The sequence below is a fragment of the Onychomys torridus genome, chromosome 2 (assembly GCF_903995425.1).
Source record: "Onychomys torridus chromosome 2, mOncTor1.1, whole genome shotgun sequence".
Lineage (NCBI taxonomy): Eukaryota > Metazoa > Chordata > Mammalia > Rodentia > Cricetidae > Onychomys > Onychomys torridus.
The window spans coordinates 142795933-142817410 of NC_050444.1; the positions used below are offsets into that span (position 1 = coordinate 142795933).

Genomic DNA, 21478 nt, shown 5'->3' on the forward strand with positions numbered 1-21478 from the left:
TATTCCCTCTTTAGGCTCTACTTTATAGAAAAAACAGTATCAAACATTAATTTTGATGTTTCTAGGTGGAAGTATGGATTGAGAGGTTGGGAGGCTGTGAGTTCAAGGACAGTCTAGGATGCACTGTGAAGCCCTATCTCAAAAAGAAACAATCACACAAAACAAGGAAGATGAAGACTGTGTCAGTGCTTTCCTCATTTGAAATATGGATTACAAAAATCTACAAACTTGAGTGGCTGGGTGTGGTGGTGTGAGTGAGAATACCCCTATAGAGTCTCATGTTTGAATGCTTGGTCCCCAGTTAGTGGAACTGTTTGGGAAGGGTGAGGAGGTGTGGCCTTGGAAGAGGTGTGTCACTGTGGGTGTGCTTTTAGTTTTCAAAAGCCTTCACTATGCCCACTGTCTCTCTCCGCCTGTTGTCTGTAAATAAGGATGTAAAGCTCTCAGCTACTGTTCCGTGCTATGCCTGTCTGCTTCCCACCATGATTGTGGACCTACCTTCTGAAACTGTAAGCAGCCCCCCATTAAAAGCTTTATTTTCTAAGAGTTATGTTGGTCACGGTGTCTCTTCATAGCAATAGAAAAGTAACTAAGGGGTTGAGGATTTAGCGCAGTGGTAGAGCACTTGCCTGGCAAGCACAAGGGTTCGATCCTCAGCTCAAAAAAAAAAAAAAGTAACTAAGACACTGGGGGTGTAGCTCAATGGGAAGACAGCTTGCCAAGCTCAAAGCACTGAACTCCAACCCTAGCACTTATAAACCTAGCATGTTGTGTATCTGTAATTCCAGCACTCAGAAGGTAAAGGCAGGTGGTTAAGAAATTCCTTTATCCTAGTACTCAAGAAACAGGCAGAAAGCTGTCTGTGAATTCAAGGCCAGCCTGTTCTTATATATCAAGTTCCAGGCCAGCCAGAGACAAACAATAAACTCTTGTCTAAAAAGTTCAAGCTCATCCTTGGCTACACAGTGGTAAGAGGCTAGCCTGGCATACATGAAACTCCATCTTAAAGAATCTCCCAAAAAACTTAAGACTGTGCATATGTATACTGTGACTATTGTATAGGGAAAGTGACACAAAACCTTATGCACAACATAAGGACCTGAATTTGGATCCCCAATACCCATGTAAAAAGAGCTGAGCAACACAGTAAATGTCTGTAACTCCAGCAGTGGCGAGATTTAAAAAAAGTGGATCCCAAGGGTTTGCTGGACAGCCAGTCTAGCTAAAATGGCAGTCAGCTCCATGTTCAGTGAAAGAGCCTGTCTCAAAAAGTAGGGTGCAGAATGAAAAGGAAGACATCAGATTATCAATCCCAGGCTTCCACATACATGTGTATGCTCAAGTGTACATGTGTGTGAGCATGTACACGTGCACACACACAGACACACACACACAGACAGACAAACAGACAGACAGACAGACACACACACACACACACACACACACACACACACGGAAAATGAAGAGCTGGTGAAATGGCTTGGTGGGTAAAGGCATTTACTTGCTATTTATATAATGAAATCCAGTTTATTTGAACCTGCACAAATGTGGGAGGAAAGAACTGACTCCAAAAAGCTGCCATTTGTCCAACACATTCAAGCCACGGTATATACCCTATGTATCATACACAACTGTACAACAGTAATAAATACAATTTAAAAGCAATAACAACAGCAACAAACTTAATACCATAACTGGATTATTGAAAAGAAGATAAAAATGTCAGAGACAGCCAGCCAGGCAGTGGTGGCGCATGCCTTTAATCCCAGCACTCAGGAGGCAGAGCCAGGTGGATCTCTGTAAGTTCGAAGCCAGCCTGGTTTACCAAGTAAGTTCCAGGAAAGGCGCAAAACTACACAGAGAAACCCTGTCTTGAAAAACCAAAAAAAAAAAAAAAAAAGAAAGAAAAAAGTCAGAGACACAAGAAATTTTTAGAATAACTAGACAGGAAAAAATTATTAGATGTCAAAGAAGAATTTTTAAAAGTCAAGTTTTTAAAATCTCATACAGAACATTTCTAATATATACAGTAGTTTTAAAAAGGGGGGAGGGATACCTTATATACTCTTATGTACTCATAACTCAGTGTAGTAAAAATCTAGTAGAGTCATTGTATCTGGTTTAACATCAGAACACAATAATTGTTTTTAGAGGTACTTAGGCTTTGAAGAAATTATTGTGAAAAATAGTGATTGTATTCTATGATTTATAGAGGTGGTTTTTTGAATTATGCCTTTGCATGATCTTAGTCAGAAGATGCTCTTGGCAAACCAGGAAGTCTTAGATTACCAAGTACTGCAAACAGTGCACGATAAAGCCTGAGGTTGCACAGGTGAGATATTCCTGTGCAAGAAACACATAGATTAGATCAGGGGCTCTGGTATGAGAAACTTGGATTGCTCTAAAATTAGTTTTTATATAACAGTCAATAAATATGCTTCAGATGAAATTATAGTTTACTGTAGGAAGTATAATCCAAACTGCACAGAAAGCCTTTTTTTTAAAAAGATTTATTTATTTATTATGCATATAGTGTTCTGTCTGCATGTATGCCTTCAGGCCAGAAGAGGGCATCAGATCTCATTACCGATGGTTGTGAGCCACCATATGGTTGCTGGGAATTGAACTCAGGACCTCTGGAAGAGCAGACAGTGCTCTTAACCTCTGAGCCATCTCTCCAGCCCCCATAGGAAGCCTTTTATTAAACATTTTAAATGTCATATTTAGCAGATCTCTGAGGAGTTTGAGGACCATCTATTAAGCACACCTGATTTTTAACAAACTTTGTTTTTAGTTACTTGCTTTAGGCTTAACCTTGAAAACATATATAGAAAGCCAAAGTTTGTCCTTATAAATGAATTAAATTTATATTTAGCATAACTACAAAGTTAGTTCTGAGCACATTAAAAAAAAAATTGGTCATTTAAGGTGACTGACCATTAATGTGTGTGTATGTCTTAATTTTCTTTAACAGTTTACAAAAAGCAACTTTTAAGCCAGGTGGTGGCGGCGCACGCCTGTAATCCCAGCACTGGGGAGGCAGAGACAGGTGGATCTCTGTGAGTTCGAGGCCAGCCTGGTCTACAGAGCTAGTCCAGGACAGGCTCCAAAGCTACAGAGAAACCCTGTCTCAAAAAACCAAAAAAAAAAAAAGCAACTTTTATAAGAGGATTTTACAGATTTGACATACATCTTTAAGGTTTTTTTTGTTGTTTTTTTTTTGTTTTTGTTTTTGTTTTTGTTAACCTGAATATACCTTTATAACCTTAGGAATTTATCATCATACAAAAGTCCATTCTACTCTAAAAGATCTTGGAAACTTGCTGTTGTCTCCTTAGTCTAAAAAGCAGAGGGTTCGTTAGGATTAAGAAGATGCTGCCCGTTACTAGTAACAGCTACAGCTGCTCCTGGCTTTCCTCCTAGGCAGGTTTTTCTCTAGAGACCAGCAGTTCAGTATTACTGTCATGTTTCAATAAGATTGGATCTTACTTTATTATTATTATTAAAGCAAGGAAACTGAGCTGAAGGAGTACACTAAGACTTTTTCCCCTTTTTTTTGGTTTTTCGAGACAGGGTTTCTCTGTGTAGTTTTGGTGCCTTTCCTGGAACTCACTTGGTAGCCCAAGCTGGCCTCAAACTCAGAGATCCGCCTGCCTCTGCCTCCTGAGTGCTGGGATTAAAGGCCTGTACCACCGCTGCCCTGCTTCGTTATATCCATTTTATATTCATAATCCTTCTGCAACATTCTTTCTCTCAAGTTAAGTCGATTTCCATTCTCAGTGCATCTCAATCCTTCATGTGTTAATTTATAAATGAGTTCAGTTAATGTGGAGCCTCAATCTTCCTTCAGGATACTCATTTTGGATTAGGATGTGCAAACTAGGGTTCCAAAGCTATCCATTATAAGACTGATTCTTCTTAGTCCGTCCAATAAACTATCAGCCAAACTTAAATTGACAGCAAAGTCTACTAAAATCTTCAGTGGCTGAGAAACACCTAATAAAAGCTGATTGATTATAGAGTTTAGACTTTTGAGCTACCCAGAGTGGGCACAACCTTTTATGTGGAGCATGTGGAATTTGTGTGTAAACATGCTCTTAGTCCTTTGCAAGAGCCATCTAGAAAAGCATTAAAAGCAATATCTATATGATATTAAGATATAACTTTAGCAATACCCATTGTTTTCATAAAATCTTAAAAAAAGATTTTTTATAGCTATCAAGTAACATGTTAATGTGACCTGTCAATTATTAATAGTATAGAACAATTTACCTGTATTTTATTTAGTGGAAAAATAACTTTTGTAGGCTCTTTATCAGTAAGAGATTATTTCTATGAGCTTCTGCCTTAACAATCACATTACTTAATAAGCTAATAACCTGCTCTGCTTCAGGTGGACACTTTTATACAATTTAACCAAGAGTTTCCAGAAAGCAACTTAAAGAGCATAGCCAGTCCTCAGTAGTGACAAACAGACAAGAGCATACCCAAGGACATAGTTCAAAATTGTGCATTTTGCTCTTTCAGTTTACTTACTATGAAAATTAAGCATTCATTTAAGCATTAATTAGATGATCAGGAGAAGAGAACATCTTCCATATAATGATTAATACCCCTGGAAATTGGCTTAGCACTTTATGTTATGGCTGCATTTGTTTCTGTAGTAGAATTTGGGTTTGTTTTAATTTTTTTCTCCCATGAAGGGACCACTGACATTGAGTTATTCCAAATATAAGGGAAAAACAAAACAAAAACATTTCCCATAAAGGTACCTTTAATATTGAGTTATTTCCACTATGAGGGAAAAACAAAAAACATTTAAACCAAAACCAAGCAAACCACAAGAAAATTCTAAATTCTGGGCCAGATGTAGCATGCTCTAGCACTGGAGCCCCGCCCACCATTCCTTGGGATTCAGATGTTGCCGCTCTGTGCTGGTGAGCCCTGGGCAGAAAGGGCTGACAGGCAGCTAACAGCCAGAGAGCTTGGAGTCCAGCTGCCATTAATTCCTTTGAATCTTTTAGAGTAATCCTATTCTGAGTAGTCCAGTTATTTATTTAAAATCTGCCTAAAAATAGGGTGAATGCATTCCATATGCCACTGCTTCCTTAAACTGCCTCAAATCTGTCATTTTTGCAGATCTCCAATCAATCTCAATATAACCCTGAGGATATTGATTATTTGTGGGCACTTGCTGCATAGTAACTGGGAACACCTGAGGTGGTATCTTTATGACCTTAGGCAACCATTCCTCAATGCCTTCATAAGGAAGTCTTTGATTAAACATTTTCCCTTTTTTTCGACTGGGAGGAACCTTTTCTCTTCCGTTATTATTTTGTCTCTGGAGCTATTCTATTTGTATCTGTAATTTTTGCAGTTGTGCAGTCAATTCTTCCCCTTTGCGTGAGTCTGTCTTGTCTGGAGGAGGAGGAGGAGGAGGAGGAGGAGGAGGAGGAGGAGGAGGAGGAGGAGGAGGAGGAGGAGGAGATTCTCCTTCATCCTGGCTCTCCTCACTGTCATCTTCCTCTGGAGAAACACTCTCCTCTGATGACTGACAGCTGCTAGCCAGAATGTCCTCCTTCCTCCTTGCATTTCTACAGCTGACCCAGCCTTTTCTGACTCCTCTTCTGCAGCAGCAGCCCCAGAGCACTGGGAATTACATGACATAAAGACCAAGTCTTTAATGGTATAAACTCCCCTCGCTGACGAGCTCACCTCAAAGCTCAACATGAGGAGTTGCCTGAAGCCAGTAACAATGTCTTTTAATTAATACAACAAGCTCAGTGATCTCTTTCCTTTCACTTTTGCTCCATTTCCTCATAGTAAACATTTTAACAACTGCACATATTGCTGCTCCTGAGACAGGGAATTCCCCATGTCCCTGCCAAAATCCTGGAGTTCTCTCTTAAGCATGAGAGTACTTACCTCCAGTCCTGGACACCAAATGCTGGTAAACTGAGTCATGCAGGATGACTGAGGAAAGAGAGACACGCGAGGATGCGGGTGAAGCCTTGAATGTTGCTAGGGTTCAATCCCTAAGGCTGCCCCCTGCTCCTTCAAGGCTTCATTGCATCCTTAAGTGGCATTCTTCAGTTCTCCTGAATGACTCAGTCCACCAGCAACTCAGCTTCATTCATCAATATTTTTGTCAAAGCTATTTCATTTTATTTGAGAAGATTTTAGTTTTATTGTATGTGTATGAGTGTTCACCTGAACACATGTATGTGTACCAAATACAAGCTTAGTCCTAGCAGGGGCAAGAAGAGGGCATCAGATTCCCTGGAACTGGAGTTAGAGAGTTTTGTTTTGTTTTTCTATACATTAGTTTGCACTGTCATGTGGGCTCTGGGAAAAAAATCTAGGACCTCTGCAAAAGCAGGAAGTGTTTTTAACCACAAAGCCATCATGCCAGTCCCAAATTTTCTTGTCAATAATTGTATTTAAAATAAATTCTATTAGCTGAAATTGTACTAGCTTGAGCAAAATACTGTCCTTATATATTATACTTATATTTGCATAGGTAATTATGTTTCACACAAGCTAAACTACATTATTCTCACTTTGCAAACAAGTTTTGAGTGGCTCAAGATCCCATTTAGCCAACAGTAGTGCCAGGATATAACCTAGACGCTGTGCCTGTGGGATGGCTCATCAGGCACTTACTGCTATGTCCAATGACCTAAGTTCACTACCTGTGACCGACATGGTGGAGAAAACAGACGCCTAAAAGTTGTTCTCCACACACGCATTAGAAATAAAATATAATTAAAAAAATAAACCTAGAAGTTAACTCTAGACTTTTATTTTTTCAACCACTAAAGTCTATTGCTTTCCCACTGTGTTTCTAGCTATTCTTTGAAAAGAAGATATAAATTGTAGTAATTTTGAAAGAGAAATTGCTGAATGAGAGAGCAAATGGAGAGAGGCTGAAGTACAAGCAATTGCACCTTGCTTTGCACGGGAAATTTTCACTCAACACCTCAATGAAAAAGGAAAATATAACTAGGTATCAGTGCCAACTCCTAGCCTATAAAAGTCATCTCAGAAGGAGAAAAATAACAACTAGGGTTTTTTGTTTTTAACAAGCTTGAAGATGCACAAATCTCTTTAAAGCCTGCCCTCCAATGATATGGGTGGGAAAAATATCTTTACTTCCAACAGACGTAACAGTCCAAGCAAAAAGATTTCACAAGCAGAGGGCTAAGAAATGAACACATCCAGTGATATCTAATTGCCTTGTAAAATCTTGAGTAAAAAAAGAAAGATTTATTTTTAAGAATTTCTCCTGATGGATGTCAGCATTTTACCTTTCATCTATAGCCTTAAAAACAGAAACTACTAACCCAGGACTTTTCAGGAGAAAGGAGACTCTTCGCTGCAGAACAACGTCCCTAAAACCTTCCCCAGAACAGGTCTGGAGTCCAACGCCTTTTCTATGGAATACACCTAGGACATCTTTCCCAGTCATCTCCATTCTCCCCAAACCAAACTGAAGAGTCCCTCCTCATTTCTACATGACTTTTAAGTGTATTTCTTTAGAAAACTAATTATTATTGTAGTGTAATGATTTCCTCTAAACTAGGAATTCCCAGCAGGCCAAGCAAGACCCACTGCTACTCTTCCTAATTTTCAAACTTAACATTTGTAGAAGTATTCCACAAAATGTAGAAGTATTCCACAAAAGTCTGCTGAACAAGGAAATACCTAAACATTTCAAAAGACAGAGTGACCTTTATGGGAAGAATTCTTTTTTTTTTTTTTTTTTTTTTTAAAGACAGGGCTGTCCTGGATCTCACACTGTAGACCAGGCTGTCCTCGAACTCGCAGAGATTCCACCTGGCTCTGCCTCCCAAGTGCTGGGATTAAAGGCGTGCGCCTGAGCCACCGCCACTCAGTGGGAAGAATTCTTATATCAGTATAAAACCTCCTAACATCCTATGCCTTCAATTCTGCTCCTTTCTCTTTAGAAATTTACCTTCAGCCACTAGGTAAAATTGAATAAAACAGTACAGTATCCTGAGAGGTGAAGAAAGAATTTCTCTACATTGGGTTACAACAACTTCTAATGAAGTAAGTGGAGATTAGCTTGAAAGATCTAGAACATAGTGTAGAATTTCAAGAGCTTGTATTGAGAAGCTTGAAATGCTTACTTTTCACATTTAAAAGTAAAAGGCAACAAGGAAAATTATTCCACATTTAAAAGTCCCAAAACAATGATTAGTGAGGAATATCACTTCATTTACTTCTATTTAATAGACAAAATAAAAATAATGACAATCTTCAGTTTAAAAAAAAAAATTTAAGATCTGCGTTATAGCCCTTAACTACAGGGGAGAAAATCAATGGCCTGAGTCCCTTCTCTAATACTTGTTAGCCAAACCACTTTCCACAATTATCTGCTTAAAAAAGCCTTTGAAGTAAATCTTAGGATAAGGAAGTTTTCTTCTTTCTTCAATTTAAGAAAATTCAAAACAACACCCCAGTGTAAGTTCATCACCATGGAACCTCAATCCATGTTTCATAAGCCACTCTTTGGTCACCATGTTACCTTGGTTAGAGTCGTCTGGGTCTTCTATATGAGCAATGACTTTGCTGAGATAAATGTCCTTTTGTTTTTCTAGATCTGATTGTGAAAACATCCTTGAAGAAAGCAAACAAGGAGGAAAAATAGTCCATTAGAACCATGAATACAGTGCTCTGGAAAAAAGTCACATATTGATGAAAGTTAAAACAACGAACTTTCAAAGGTAAATTCTCTTTTAAGATCCAGTGACAAGTCAGGCAGTGATGGTGCACACCTTTAATCCCAGCCCTTGGGAGGCAGAGCCAGGCGGATCTCTGTGAGTTCAAGGCCAGCCTGGTCTACAAAGTGAGTTCCAGGACAGGCACCAAAACTACACAGAGAAACCCTGTTTCAAAAAAACCAAAAAAGATCCAGTGACAGAGAAGGCAATGTTAGTAGTCAGTACAAACCAAAATCAAGTATAGAGTTTAGAAGTAAAGGAAAAAAAGAAATGTAATTCCTGATAACATAGAATATCAGAAGGTAAAAGTGAAGTAGCTCATAAAGAGGAAGCATTTATTGAGTAATTCAAGTTTAGCCAACCTCACTGAGCCAAATAGAAAAAGTTAGATGAGATTAAGGCAACTATGATGTTGGCCAAGAGCAATTTCTGGTCCTCACTCATATTGATAGCTCTGTATGGAGTCAGTGGATGAAAACACTGACACTGTAAATTCATTAGTATTCCAAGTAGCCTGATTTGTGTGTTTTGGTTTAATTTCACTCTTAAGGAATTCACAAAGTGGGGCTGGAGAGATAGCTCAGCAGTTAACAATGCTGGCTGCTCTTCTAGAGGACCTGTGGTTCAATTCCTATTACCCACATAGCAGCTCACAACTGTAACTCCAGCTCCAGAGGATTTGATACCCTCTTCTGGCTTCTGTGGGCACTGTACACATATGGTATACAAACATACCTAAGTAAAACAGTATATACAAAAAATAAAGATAAAATCTCAAAAAAAGGAAAAAAATTGACAGACCTTCCTCTATTATGTGAAAAAAGAAATAAGAGAGAATTCACAAAACAAAAATTTAGTAGCAAATAATCTTATGTCATTTTTAAAATGTTGAAAGCAGAATAAATATGCCGTAAGTACATTATAAAAATAAATAAACCTTTTTTCAACTTTATTGTAAGTAAAGCAATTGGATTCAACCTATAAAGTAGCTTTTCCAGTACATTCGATTGAAAATGCCCATGTTCAGATACTGCCATCTCCTGGCAACAACAAAAAAAAGCCTCAAATCTGCATCCCTAACTAATATTTGTTCCCAATTGGATGCAAGAAAAGAGAAGACTACGTGATTTTCTAAGTAATGTTAACCATTTTGGGTTAATATTCTGACTTCTTACAAAATATGTGATCAGGCCTCCTCATACAAGGAAGAAATTTTGTACTTATATAGTGTTTTACTAATATGTCTTTTGTACTTTCAAAATAACCTTGTGAGGGTGTAGAGAAGGCATCATTAGCTTCATTTTACTGACACAGAAACTGAAGTGAGAGATTATTTGATTTGCTCAAGGTAACACAAATAGGTAGCTTAGGAATTTCAAGTTTGCTTATTCTTCCTGCAGGATTTCCTGCCCTCCAGCCCCCCACGCCACTCCCCATACACACACTTTAAGATAGTGGGAAGGAAAGAAAGAGATGAGAGAGAACCACCAGAAACTAGAATGGTTATTTATTACATTACCTGGTTCTGGTTTGGAGAACAGGAATGACTTTGCCTAGTCTTCTCTCACCTTTCACCTCCCCAGAATCCTTGTCAAAAGCATGCTGATTTGTTGTTGTTTTCCAGAGCAGAAAGAAGGAATACAGTAGGAAAGATAATTACTAGTTATAAGTAACTTTTATAAACTTCAGCTGTATCTTATAGCTGAGAATATAATTTCTTTGTTGTTTTGTTTTTCAAGACAGGGTTTCTCTGTGAAACAGTCCTGGCTGTCCTGGAACTCACTCTGTAGCCCAGGCTGGCCTCGAACTCAGAGATCCGCCTGCCTCTGCCTCCCGAGTGCTGGATTAAAAGCGTGCGCCACCGCCGCCCCAGCAAGCTTCATTCCTCTTTTGGGATTAGGGACTGAAGCTAGTGCAAGCTAGTCATATACTCTACTGCACAGTTAAGTACATAGGAACTCTTTTTGAAGGAAAATAATTTTCTTTCTACTGTGTCTTGAAAAAAACGTACTTACTCTGTTTGATGAACTGGACACAACTGGATTCCTCATTTCACAACCTGATTTATGTGATCCACTATTTTTCCAGGACGATCCCCTGTTAGGTACCTCTGAATGGTTGGAGATCTGAGAGAACACAGGAGTAGGTTTCTTACTTTCAGGTATATTTTTATCAGAGGCAGTTTGTTCGGAGTTATTGTTTGAAGGAGAAGAAAGCAGGGGCCCATCCCAAGCAGAGTTACTGGGACTGACCCCTTCCGGTTCAGTGCAACGTTTATTCTCACTAGGATGAAGATCATCTTCTCTCGGCTGTTCCCCAAGGGAGGCAGGTTTTTCTTTGGAGGAATCGATCTTGTCCTTATCAAGCACAGGATCACAAACTGTTGGATTAAATGGTGCAACAACAGTTACTTTTATAAGATTCTTTTCAAGTACAAAGTGTCTGTTTAATGATTTACTAGGAGTTGGTCCATGACCAACTGATGTACTTAGTTGAGGTAGTTTGAAAAAGCCAGGGGTGGTCTCAGCTGCTGGTCCCAAGCTGTACAAAGCATTTTCTTGAGGAGTAACAGGTAGAATTTGACACTTTCTCTGTCCATACTCATCATGCCCACCATCATCATCCTTCAAGAGCATCTCAATCTCTTCCTCTGTGAAACTGAAGTGGCCATCATCTTCCTCCCCATCAGAAAACTCCAACAAGGAGTCATCCAATTCATCTTCATCCGAGGAACCCCAAGAAAATGAGGCGTTGTCTTTAGGCAAAAGAGAGGTACCAGAAGACTGTTCAGAGGGCAATAGTGAGCACGTCATATCTGGAAAAACATGAGGAAGTCTTGCTGAAAAACAAGAAATACCTTAAACCAACTCCAATTTACTATATAAATAGAGAGAAGCACCCTAGTATCCCAAATCCTGTGCCTGCACTGTGATTTGTAACTTGAGAAATAATTAAGATATTATCCTTACAAGCATTATGGAAATAAATGTTTGAGTAAGATACATTTTTTTCTGAACATAATGACAAAAATTAAGATGAATGATAATCAGAGTTGGTGAGCTACCAACTACTAGTTAGGAGCATAAGTTAATATACTATTTTGTGAAGAGTAACATGGCAATATCATCTGATCTAGCAATCTCACTTCTAGAAATTTACCACATAGAACTACCTACTACAAATATACACAAAAACATACAAGGATCTCCAAAGCAGTATTATTCAAAGTAGTCAAATACTAGAGGCAACCTAAAATGTCTACTTCTAAGAGAAATGTTTAATAACATCACAAGACATTCATGTCAAAAACTTTCAACTATTTAAAAGCACATTAATGTAGCTTTATATGTACTGCAATGGATGACTAGAATACATAAGCAAAATGTTTTAAATGTTTTTTTAATGTTTAGATACAGAGTCTACACTTTTAAAAAAGAAAACACATATTACTTTATTGTTCTGGTGACTGAACCTGGAGCCTCATGCATGCAATTCAAGCTCTCTACACCAAATTACATCTCCAGACTATTTTTACTTTTTAATTTTAGATAGTGTCTTACTAAGATGCCCAGACTGTACCTAACTTGCTCTGTAGCACAACCAAACCTTGAATTTACAATCCTCCTGCCTCAGCCTCCATAGAAACTGGAATTCCAGGCCTGTGACCAACTGAAACATGTATTTTTTTTTTTAATGAAATGAAATTGTTTAAAAAAAATTAGGAGAGGGAGGTAGATAAATGTTGCTGGGTATAGTGGTACATGCCTTTAATCCCAGCACTCAGGAGGTAAAAGCAGGTGAATGTTACGGGTCAGCCAGAGCTATACAGTAAGACCTTGTTTCAAAAAACAAAAATTAAAATGTCTTCCATACTGTGTGGAGCTGCTGGAGCAATCTCTGCCTTTACCACGAGACCAAATGGAAAGAGGTGTCAGCTCCTGCTGGCTGTTCCTTTCAGGAGACTTGTCAAAGTGATTGACTCCCACCTTCCTGCAGGCACAAAGAAAATTAAAGGATCTTCTCATCACTTTCAACTCTGCTAATTACAAAGTCAACGGCATTATGCTTCAAGGTGTTCCATCTATTAATTTTTATCTTGATTTTTTTTTTTTAAATACCAGCAAGCTGGATTATTTTCAGTGAAGAACACCAAAGAAAAATCTTTAGAAGAAAAAATTATGCAACTAAGAACTGGTTCAGTTCCTCCCAACAACTGGCACTTTCCTAAGACTATTGTCTGCTTTAGTGGGGTAAATAAGGCCTGAGAATTCTAAGACCTCACTCTATCCAGTAGTCACTTAACCACCTGGATTTGTTTCCTTGTAAAATGGAAAAGGGTTGGAGAAGGAGGACTAGGCCATGTCAAAGACACTACCAAATTCTAAAAATTATAATCATACCAAAAACCAATCAACCCCCTTCCTCATTTTTTTTTAATTTTTAAAAAAGATTTATTTATTATTATTATGTATACAGCATGTGTCCCTGCAGGCCAGAAGAAGGCACCAGATCTCATTACAGATGGTTTGTGAACCACTATGTGGGTGCTGGGAATTGAACTCAGGACCTCTGGAAGAGCAGTCAGTGCTCTTAACCACTGAGCCATCTCTCCAGCCCCCTCATTTTTAATATATATAAAATACAAAGAAAAGCCAGTGGGGGTGGTTCCAGAACTCAAGAGGCAGAGGCAAGTAGATCTCTGCGAGTTTGAGGCCAGCCTAGTCTTCCAGGACAGTCAGGACTGTTACATAAAGAAACCCTGTCTTAAAAAAGCAAAAACAAAAAACAAAACAAGACCAAAAAACCAAAACAATAACAACAAAAAGTCAACAAAGATATAAACACAAAAATTATTATTACCAAGCACAGGGTCAAGCATCAACATCGTTCTATTCTTTTTCTATTTGAATGTTTATGTGTATAATTGAAACCTAGTGTGGGGGTAAGGGATATGGCTGAATAGTTTAGTGCTTGCTTAGCATACATAAGGGGGCTGAGATTAGAGCCCACACCACCACACCTACTTTAAGTGATACTGGGGATCCAGAAGAAGGCTTTGCTCATACTAGGCAAGCGCTTGATTTCTGAGAGTCTCAGATAGTTCAGGCTGGCATCTAAATCACTATGTAGTGGAGGATGATGGTCTTGAATTGATCCTCCTCCCTCCACCTCCCAAGTGTCAGGATTAAAGGAATTACCTCTACACTGGTTTCCTTTCTAGCTTTTTACACTGTGAAATTTCCTTCACTTTACTGCCCTCTATATCAGACCTTCACTTTCAGCTTTAATTCGTGTATCCCTTCAGCAATAATTTTCTGAACTACACTGTATGTCTCTATAATTTTTAAGAAATAAATATGATTCCTAACCTCCCAGAACATTAATTTTGCTTGTTTTTTTGTTTGTTGGTTGGTTTTTGTTTTGCTTTTCATGACAGGGTTTTTCTGTGTAGTCCTGGCTCTTCTGGAACTCAATGTGTAGACCAGGCTGACCTCAGACTCAGAGATCCACATGCCTCTGCATCCCGAGTGCTGGGATTAAAGGTGTGCATGCACCATCAGGCCTGTCAACATATAATCTTATTAGCAAGAACACCAAAAATGAAGTTCTAATATGAGAAAATATAAAATGGTAAAGACAATAAAGCACTAAAGAGAAAAGAGGAGAAAATACAGCATTTTATAACTAGAAAGAATCTCGTTATCTCAGAGTGACGGGCCAAGCATGCATGGTGGTGCATGCCTTTAATCCCAGCACTCAGAAGCAAGCAAACTCCGAGTTCAAGGTCAGCCTGATCTACATAGTGAGCCAGCCAAAGCTACAGCCTCAAAACATATTCTGTATCAAAAAAAGGAAATAAAGTAATTTTTTGGCCCACTAACTAAGCTATTTTATAGATGAAAATCATCTTTTTTGACAGCAGCAACAATGCTTACTTTTAGAAAAGTTCAAGTATTGTTTTTTAAGTTTAAGAAACCTCATGTCTTGGACAGTGGTGGCTCACACCTTTGATCTCAACACTTGAGAGGCAGAGACAGGTGGATCTCTGTGAGTTCGAGGCTAGCCTGTCTACAGAGTAAGTTCCAGGACAGTATGGCTGTTACACAAAGAAATCATGTCTCAAAAATCAAAAAGAAAAGAAGAAAAAGAAAGAAACTTGTGCCAGCTGCAGTAATGCACACTATAATCCCCTTACTTGGAAACCAGAATGGGCTACACAGCAAGGATTATCACCACCATCACCCCCCAAAAAACAATTTCAGATTATTAAACATAATGCCACAGACACTGAGCTCAACAAGCAACTTTTTGTTTTTGTTTTTGTTTTTTTGAGACAGGGTTTCCTTGTGTAGCTCTGGCTGTTCTGGAACTTGATTTGTAGAGCCGAGTGCTGGGATTAAAGGTATGCACCACATTACCACCCAGTTCACAACTTCATTTCTTAGAAGCCCGTTCTGGACCACTGCCCCCTCATCCCAATCACTCCAAAAAATATATATAGTTCAACCACTTGCTTGGCCAAATGTAGTGTTCAATACATTTTCACAGTGAAAGCTGGGAGAAATAAAGTAAGCTCTCTAGATAACAATGCTAGGACAAGAATCCAAACCAAAGACTAACTTAACTGCAAAGGCAATTTTTTTCCTCTCTTTTGTGACAGACTTGCCTCTAGGGTCAGTTAGCAAATGGAAAAATTAAGAATCCAAACCTAGGCCTTCTAAATTTAGTATGCTTGCTAATAAACTATTAGAATATGTAGATATTGAAGATGGATTTTTATTACTTGGAAAAACAATTTAAACTACCTTAAAATGCATCAGAAGCTGCCCTTGACCTCCCAGATGTCACCCATCATCCAAAGACTCAAAACTGACTCCTTTGAGCTTCTCTCATTGTGTCCCAAAATAGCATCCAAATAGTATTATATACATACAAACAGAGAGACAGAAAATTCTCTTTGTAAACTTTCCTGAACTTCAAAAATTCTTTTATTTATTTATTATAATTTAAAACAAGTAAGTAGGCCTGGCATGGTGGTGCATGCCTTTAATCCCAGCACTTGGGAGGCAGAGACAGGAGGATGGAGCTCTTTAAATTTGAGGCCAGCCTGGTCTACATGGAGAATTCCAGAATAGCCAGGGATACATAGAAACCCTGCCTCAAAACAAAACACAACAACAACAAAAACTTGTAACATAATGGACCTCCATAGTCAACACTCAGCACCCAAACTACCAACCCATTGCTGGTCTCTCACGCCATTCATTTCTCTCCTTTACTGGATTATTTTGAAACAAAGCTCAGGCATTATATCACTTTATTTATAAATAAGAATTCTGTATCCTAAAATATCCTGCTCAGGAACTGGAGAAGTGGCTCAATGGTTAAAAGCACTGACTGCTTTTCTAGGGGACCTGGGTACCATTCCCAGCACCCACAACTGTCTGTAACTCTGGTTCCAAGGAATCCTATATCCTCTTCTGATCTCTGCAGGCACCAGACATACACGGTGCAGGCATATATACAGGTATAAAAATCTATACACATAAATTAATAAAACTTTAAACTCTTGTTCAAATTTATAATTATCTTATTCCTATTTTTCAGGCTTAAGAAAAAGCAAACCAAGCAGCATCTAAATCAGACCTAAAACTGCAACAGGCCGACATGTCTTCTAAAGATTTCCTACCTTTACTCACTGCAATTAAAGACAAGTTTCTACGAATATATACACATATCATGAAATTATAAAAATATTCACAACAATAAAAACCACCACATTCAGGAGAGCAAGAACTTCTTCTGGTAGTACATGGAAACAAGAATGGCAAGGAGACATGGATCAGACTTTCTGTAGCCCAGGCTATCCTGAAACTTTCCAAGGATGTAGCAAAGAATGACCTGAATTCCTGATTCTCCTTTCTTCCTCTGCCTCCCAAGTCCTAGAACTATGGGAACCATACCAAGAGTTTTGTTTTTTAATCAGTAACAAAAAAATCCAACAATGGAGATGGAAAATAAACTTGGACAGTAAGTATAACCATTACTATGCTACCTTGCTTAAGTTTTGTTTGTTTTGTTTTGTTTTGTTTTTTGAGACAGGGTTTCCCTGTGTAGCTTTGCGCCTTTCCTGGAACTCGCTTTGTAGCCCAGGCTGGCCTTGAACTCACAGAGATCCACCTGGCTCTGCCTCCGGAGTGCTGGGATTAAAGGCATGCGCCACCAACGCCCGGCTCTTAAGTTTTTATATGTTTGGAATATGTAATTTAAAAAATACTTTTAGGGATAGGTAGATAGCTCAGTGAGTAAAGGTACTCCCCACCCCCCCCTGGCAATCTGAACTCGATCTCCAGTACCCAGGTAAAGATGGAAGAAAAGAACTGACTAGGTTTTTTGGACCTCTACTCCCACACCATGCATAATGCACAGAAATTCACACACCATATACTACAGAAATCAATTTAAAAAAAAAAAAAAAATTGGAGCCAGGTGGTGATGACTCATGCCTTTAATCCCAGCACTCAGGAGACAGAGGCAGGTAGATCTCTGAGTTCAAGGCCAGCCTGGTCTACAGACCAAGTTCCAAGACAGCCAGCTATACAGAGAAACCCTGTCTTGAACAACCAAAAAAAAATTTTTTTTTTTAAATTTTGATCCTTTTATGTGTCTTACTATGTGGTATGCCTGGTTGGCTTGGTACTCACTATGTAGACCAGGCTGGCCTTAAAATTATAGGTTGGGTGTGGTGGATCTCTGTGAGTTCAATGTCAGCCTGGTCTACAGTTCTGGGCCAGCCAGGGCAAGAGACCCTATCTCAAAAGGAAAGGAAAAAAAAAAAAACCACAACAAAAATTAAGTTACAAAGCCAGTGTAAAAAATACACCAAATACTCCAAGTCTCAAATATTTCCCCCTACAAAATAGGAAACTTCACAGTATATCAGTCCACAAGGTTTTTAACAAGAATCAAGTAAAGACTATGAACATAAGGCACTTAGTACACTACAGATACAATTAAGAAGTGGTGGCTACGGTTATTATTTCAGCCCTCAATCTGCATATCAACCGAACAATCTTAAGCACAGGAATGGTAGGAAAAAGACTAAACTGGTAAGAAACTTCGCCCAGACCCATTTTAGAAATTATTCAGTATAATCTACTTAGTGAAACATTTAACCATGTTGTCACTAAACCAGAGTGGATGGATAACTGAAATATCAGGTAAAGTCTTCAAAATTAATGGCCCCAGAAATATCTTTGTATTACAGGCACTGGGCAAAAATTCAAAGACCTCATTCATTTGAAGTCTGAACGTCAATATAAATGAGCCCACTCATCTGTATTCCTATCATTTAGGAGGGTGAGTTCAAGGCTACCAGAGGCTCCATTTCCAATTCCAAACCAGTAAGGGCTTCCCACAAGAAAGGTGGGAGGGGAAGGGCAGTGTTTGAGATAAGGTCAATTTGAATTTTCAAGGGAGGAAAACCTTCAAGGCACGGTGGTCCACGCCTTTAATCTCAACATTTGGAAGACAGGCAGGTGGAGCTGAGTTCCAGGCTAGCCAGGGGTACATAGGGAGACCCTGTCTCTAAGCTCCACAATTGCTTCTCTTCCATGCTACCAGCACCAGCACTTGGCACTTGCTGGTAAACCCTTTAAATATGGAGGCTTCTTTATTTTTAGGGGAAGAATATTTCCAAATTCTCTCAATTCTCCTGCTCCACATCTCTGTGTGACCCTATTCTGTCCTTGCACGCCTCTCACCTGTCCACCCACTTCTTTCTGTTCTCTAACCTCCGGGCTGCAACCTCAGAAACTGGTTCCCTATCTATTTTTACCTTACCTCAAAAAACCTATTGCCTTAGAGCACAAAGCCTCATTCTATTTAGGACAGTAAAACTCCAGCGCCAGATGTATACACTACACATCCTCTTTCAAGGCTCTAAAACCACAACCATCACCAAACTGGGACTGATTGATATGCAGGGCCAAAAGCAGGGATCACTTTGCAAAGGAGGGGGCTCCTCACTGGCCCTTCAAGTTCCAATCTCTCCGAAACACAATACACGTGAAGCACACAGCACCCACAAGAAAGCTTTACCCTTACAATGGACCCAATTTAAAAAAACCAAACAAAACAAAGTGAACTGAAATTATCCAAAAGAATTCTGCAAACACTGTAAACATGGAAAGACAACTCCTTTGGAGATCTCTGCTTTGGGTAACAACTCCCGAGAGAGCAGGGTGCCAAGAGTCCCACATCGGCCCAGGCAGCAGGATTTTTCTAAACTGAAGCAACAGGTTTCCTTTATAAAAAATGGTCTGTTAAAGCTTAGGCCCTTAACAAAAAACAAAAACAAAAACCAAAAATGAGAGCGGCCAGTCAACTAGGTCCTCTCTAGGCGGCCCTCTTCCGGGCTCACCCTGGGACGTCGGGAGCGTTCCCTAAGGCCCTGGATGACAGAGCAAGGGTGGCCCAGGGATGCCTTCCCAAGGACCCCGCCTGGCCTCGCCTGCAGCAGCACTGCCAGCGCCCAGGGCCTCGGCACTTCCCTCCTCCCACTTGCGCGGGCGAGCACTCGCCTCCCCGCGGGTAGCGGGAGAAGCGCGGGTTTGCCCCGTGCCCCTCCCCGCGGGGCGCCACCGGTCCCCGCCGCCTCGGGCGGTGCACCCAACCCCGGGGGCCACAGACGCCCACGGCCACAGCTCGGCAGGCTGCGGCCCGCAGTCGCCGGGAGCGGCTCGTCCTCTCCCGGCCCGGCGCGCCGCGGGAAGCCCGCCACCCTGGCTCTCCCCAGCAACACCCACCGCGGCGCGAGCACCGGGCGGGCCGGCCAGACCCTTCCCCAGCGGCAGGGCCGGCGGCCCGCGGACCTGACAGCTCTGCCCCGCACCGGGACGAGGGGCGTCACTCGCCCACGGACGTGGAGGTGGGGGGCAGGGCCAGCCTCCCCGCCCGCCATCACCTCAGGAGCCAGAGCCGGCCCTTCCCTCAGCCAGACGAGGGCCTCCCTACCCCTCGCGGGGGGGCAGACGGTGTTCGCGGCCCCGTGGAGAAGCAACAGGCGACCCCGGCCCAGCGCCCAGAGGACGAAAGCCCACCCTTCGTCCCCGCCCGCTTTTCACCTCCGGAAGCCGGGCCAAAGCCTGGGCGAACGGCTGCACCTCACTCCGCCCCCTGCGCCATTTTATCGCCCCCTTCTCGACCTCCCCCACCCCGAGGCAGCGAGGCCAACACCAGGGGGAGGGCAAGCAGACAGTGATTGGCAGGAAACCGCCCCGCCCCCGAGAAGGTTGCATCCCGGGCAGCCTGCCCAACCCCGCCTTCCGCACCGCCTACCCTGCCTGGTGGCTCCGCCCCTTCCTGTTTCATCGATCCGTTCGACACTCTGCTGCTCCTGACGACTCCGTGCTACTCCAGGGCGGAAGAGAATCTAGGCGTAGCAAGCGGAGCTACGAGCTCAGCTGATGCAACCTGAAGGGACTAGCGTGACAGTTCCCGGCACGCGGCGACGGCGGCGAGCGAGGAAAGGGCGCGGGGGCCAGCTGAGCGCGGGAAGCGGAGAAAGCGGAGCCATGGGGGATGCCCCTAGCCCTGAAGAGAAGCTGCACCTGATCACCCGGAACCTGCAGGTCGGGCCTTGGGGTTGGAATGCGCCGTTGGGTACTGGGGACTCTTACGTCCAGTGATCCCCAGCCCAACCCTGGGTCCTCAGTGTGTAGGGCCTCGGCCTCCGCGCCCGGGCGACTCTAAAGCCCTCTCTACTACTAGTCAGTCGACCAGTAAGTCAATCAAGCAGCCATTCCCAGGGTGCAGAAGAAACCACAGCGGACTCACCTTTTGTGTGCACTTATCTTGTGCTGTAGCCACTCTGGAGCTAAGAACCCCATTCCACCCGTCCTGTGATATGCCGGGCGCATATCTGGGGAGTTAGGGCCGTGTCCTCCCAGGGCTCTTGTGGAGAGAACTAGAAATTTAGAACGACTCGGAACTCAAAACACTAAAGGTGAGGCAAGTAAAGCAAGTTCCTGTGACTGGAGTTCCGAACAGAAATGGGGGAGGGTGGGCTGAAGAGACGGCTCAGAGGACCCGGGTTTGGTTCCCAGCGTGTATGTCAGGCAGTTCAACAGGGATCTGACACCCCCCTCTGGCCTCCGTGGATACATACACACTTAAGAAATAGAGAAGGCTTCCTCTGAGGAAGTGTCCTCCACACCGCGCCCCACATGTGCCTCTTCCCTTCTCTGCCTAGGTGCTTTTGTTGTCAGCAACTAAAGTGTAGGGGTTAACCAGAGAAATCCGGAGAAGCGCGCCTGGCGGTGGTGGCGCACGCCTGTAATCCCAGCAGTCGGGAGGCAGAGGCAGGTGGATCTCTGTGAGTTCGAGGCCAGCCTGGTCTACAGAGCTAGTCCAGGACAGGCTCCAAAGCTACTGTCTCGGAACCCCCCCCCCCCCCAAAAAAAAAAAAAAAATCCGGAGAAGCAATTTCAGGCAGAGGGAAGGGAAGACTCAAGGGTAGCAAGAAAATTGTGCTTCAGAGAGAAGGCTGGGGGTGTAGCTCACTTGGTAGAGCAACTGTGAGGGTCTGGGCTGAGTCTTCAGGGCCCTCACATACCCTTGCTCCAAGAAGACTGATTTATCAGGAGTGGAGCAAGCAACGTGCTGCTCAGACAGACCCTTGCCAGCAGAACTGTCTCCACCCTTGCTCTTAAGACCCTTGTCTCTCATGTTCC

At 41.7% G+C, this 21478-nt stretch overlaps 2 protein-coding genes across 7 annotated transcripts in view; one reads left to right on the forward strand and one right to left on the reverse strand.

The window, feature by feature from the left end:
* The window catches only part of LOC118578200 (S100P binding protein), a 39950-nt gene extending 19972 nt beyond the window's left edge, over positions 1-19978 (reverse strand). For 2 of the 6 annotated variants that reach the window (XM_036178934.1, XM_036178933.1), the window contains exons 1-5: positions 19871-19978; positions 12618-12734; positions 10760-11559; positions 10264-10346; positions 8549-8640 (exon numbers count right to left, since the gene is read on the reverse strand). In XM_036178934.1, the coding sequence (XP_036034827.1) occupies positions 8549-8640; positions 10264-10346; positions 10760-11557 (973 nt within the window). In that variant the 5' untranslated portion in view covers positions 11558-11559; positions 12618-12734; positions 19871-19978. Of the gene's footprint in view, positions 1-8548; positions 8641-10263; positions 10347-10759; positions 11560-12617; positions 12735-19552; positions 19840-19870 lie in introns of those variants that run through there. The other 4 variants (XM_036178929.1, XM_036178931.1, XM_036178930.1 and 1 more) reach the window with 4 other exon arrangements.
* A 161-nt stretch (positions 19979-20139) lies between these two features.
* Positions 20140-21478, forward strand: part of Yars1 (tyrosyl-tRNA synthetase 1) — a 29754-nt gene continuing 28415 nt past the window's right edge. The window contains exon 1 of the mRNA XM_036178928.1: positions 20140-20377. Within this exon, the coding sequence (XP_036034821.1) occupies positions 20213-20377 (165 nt within the window). The 5' untranslated portion in view covers positions 20140-20212. The remainder of the gene's footprint in view (positions 20378-21478) is intronic.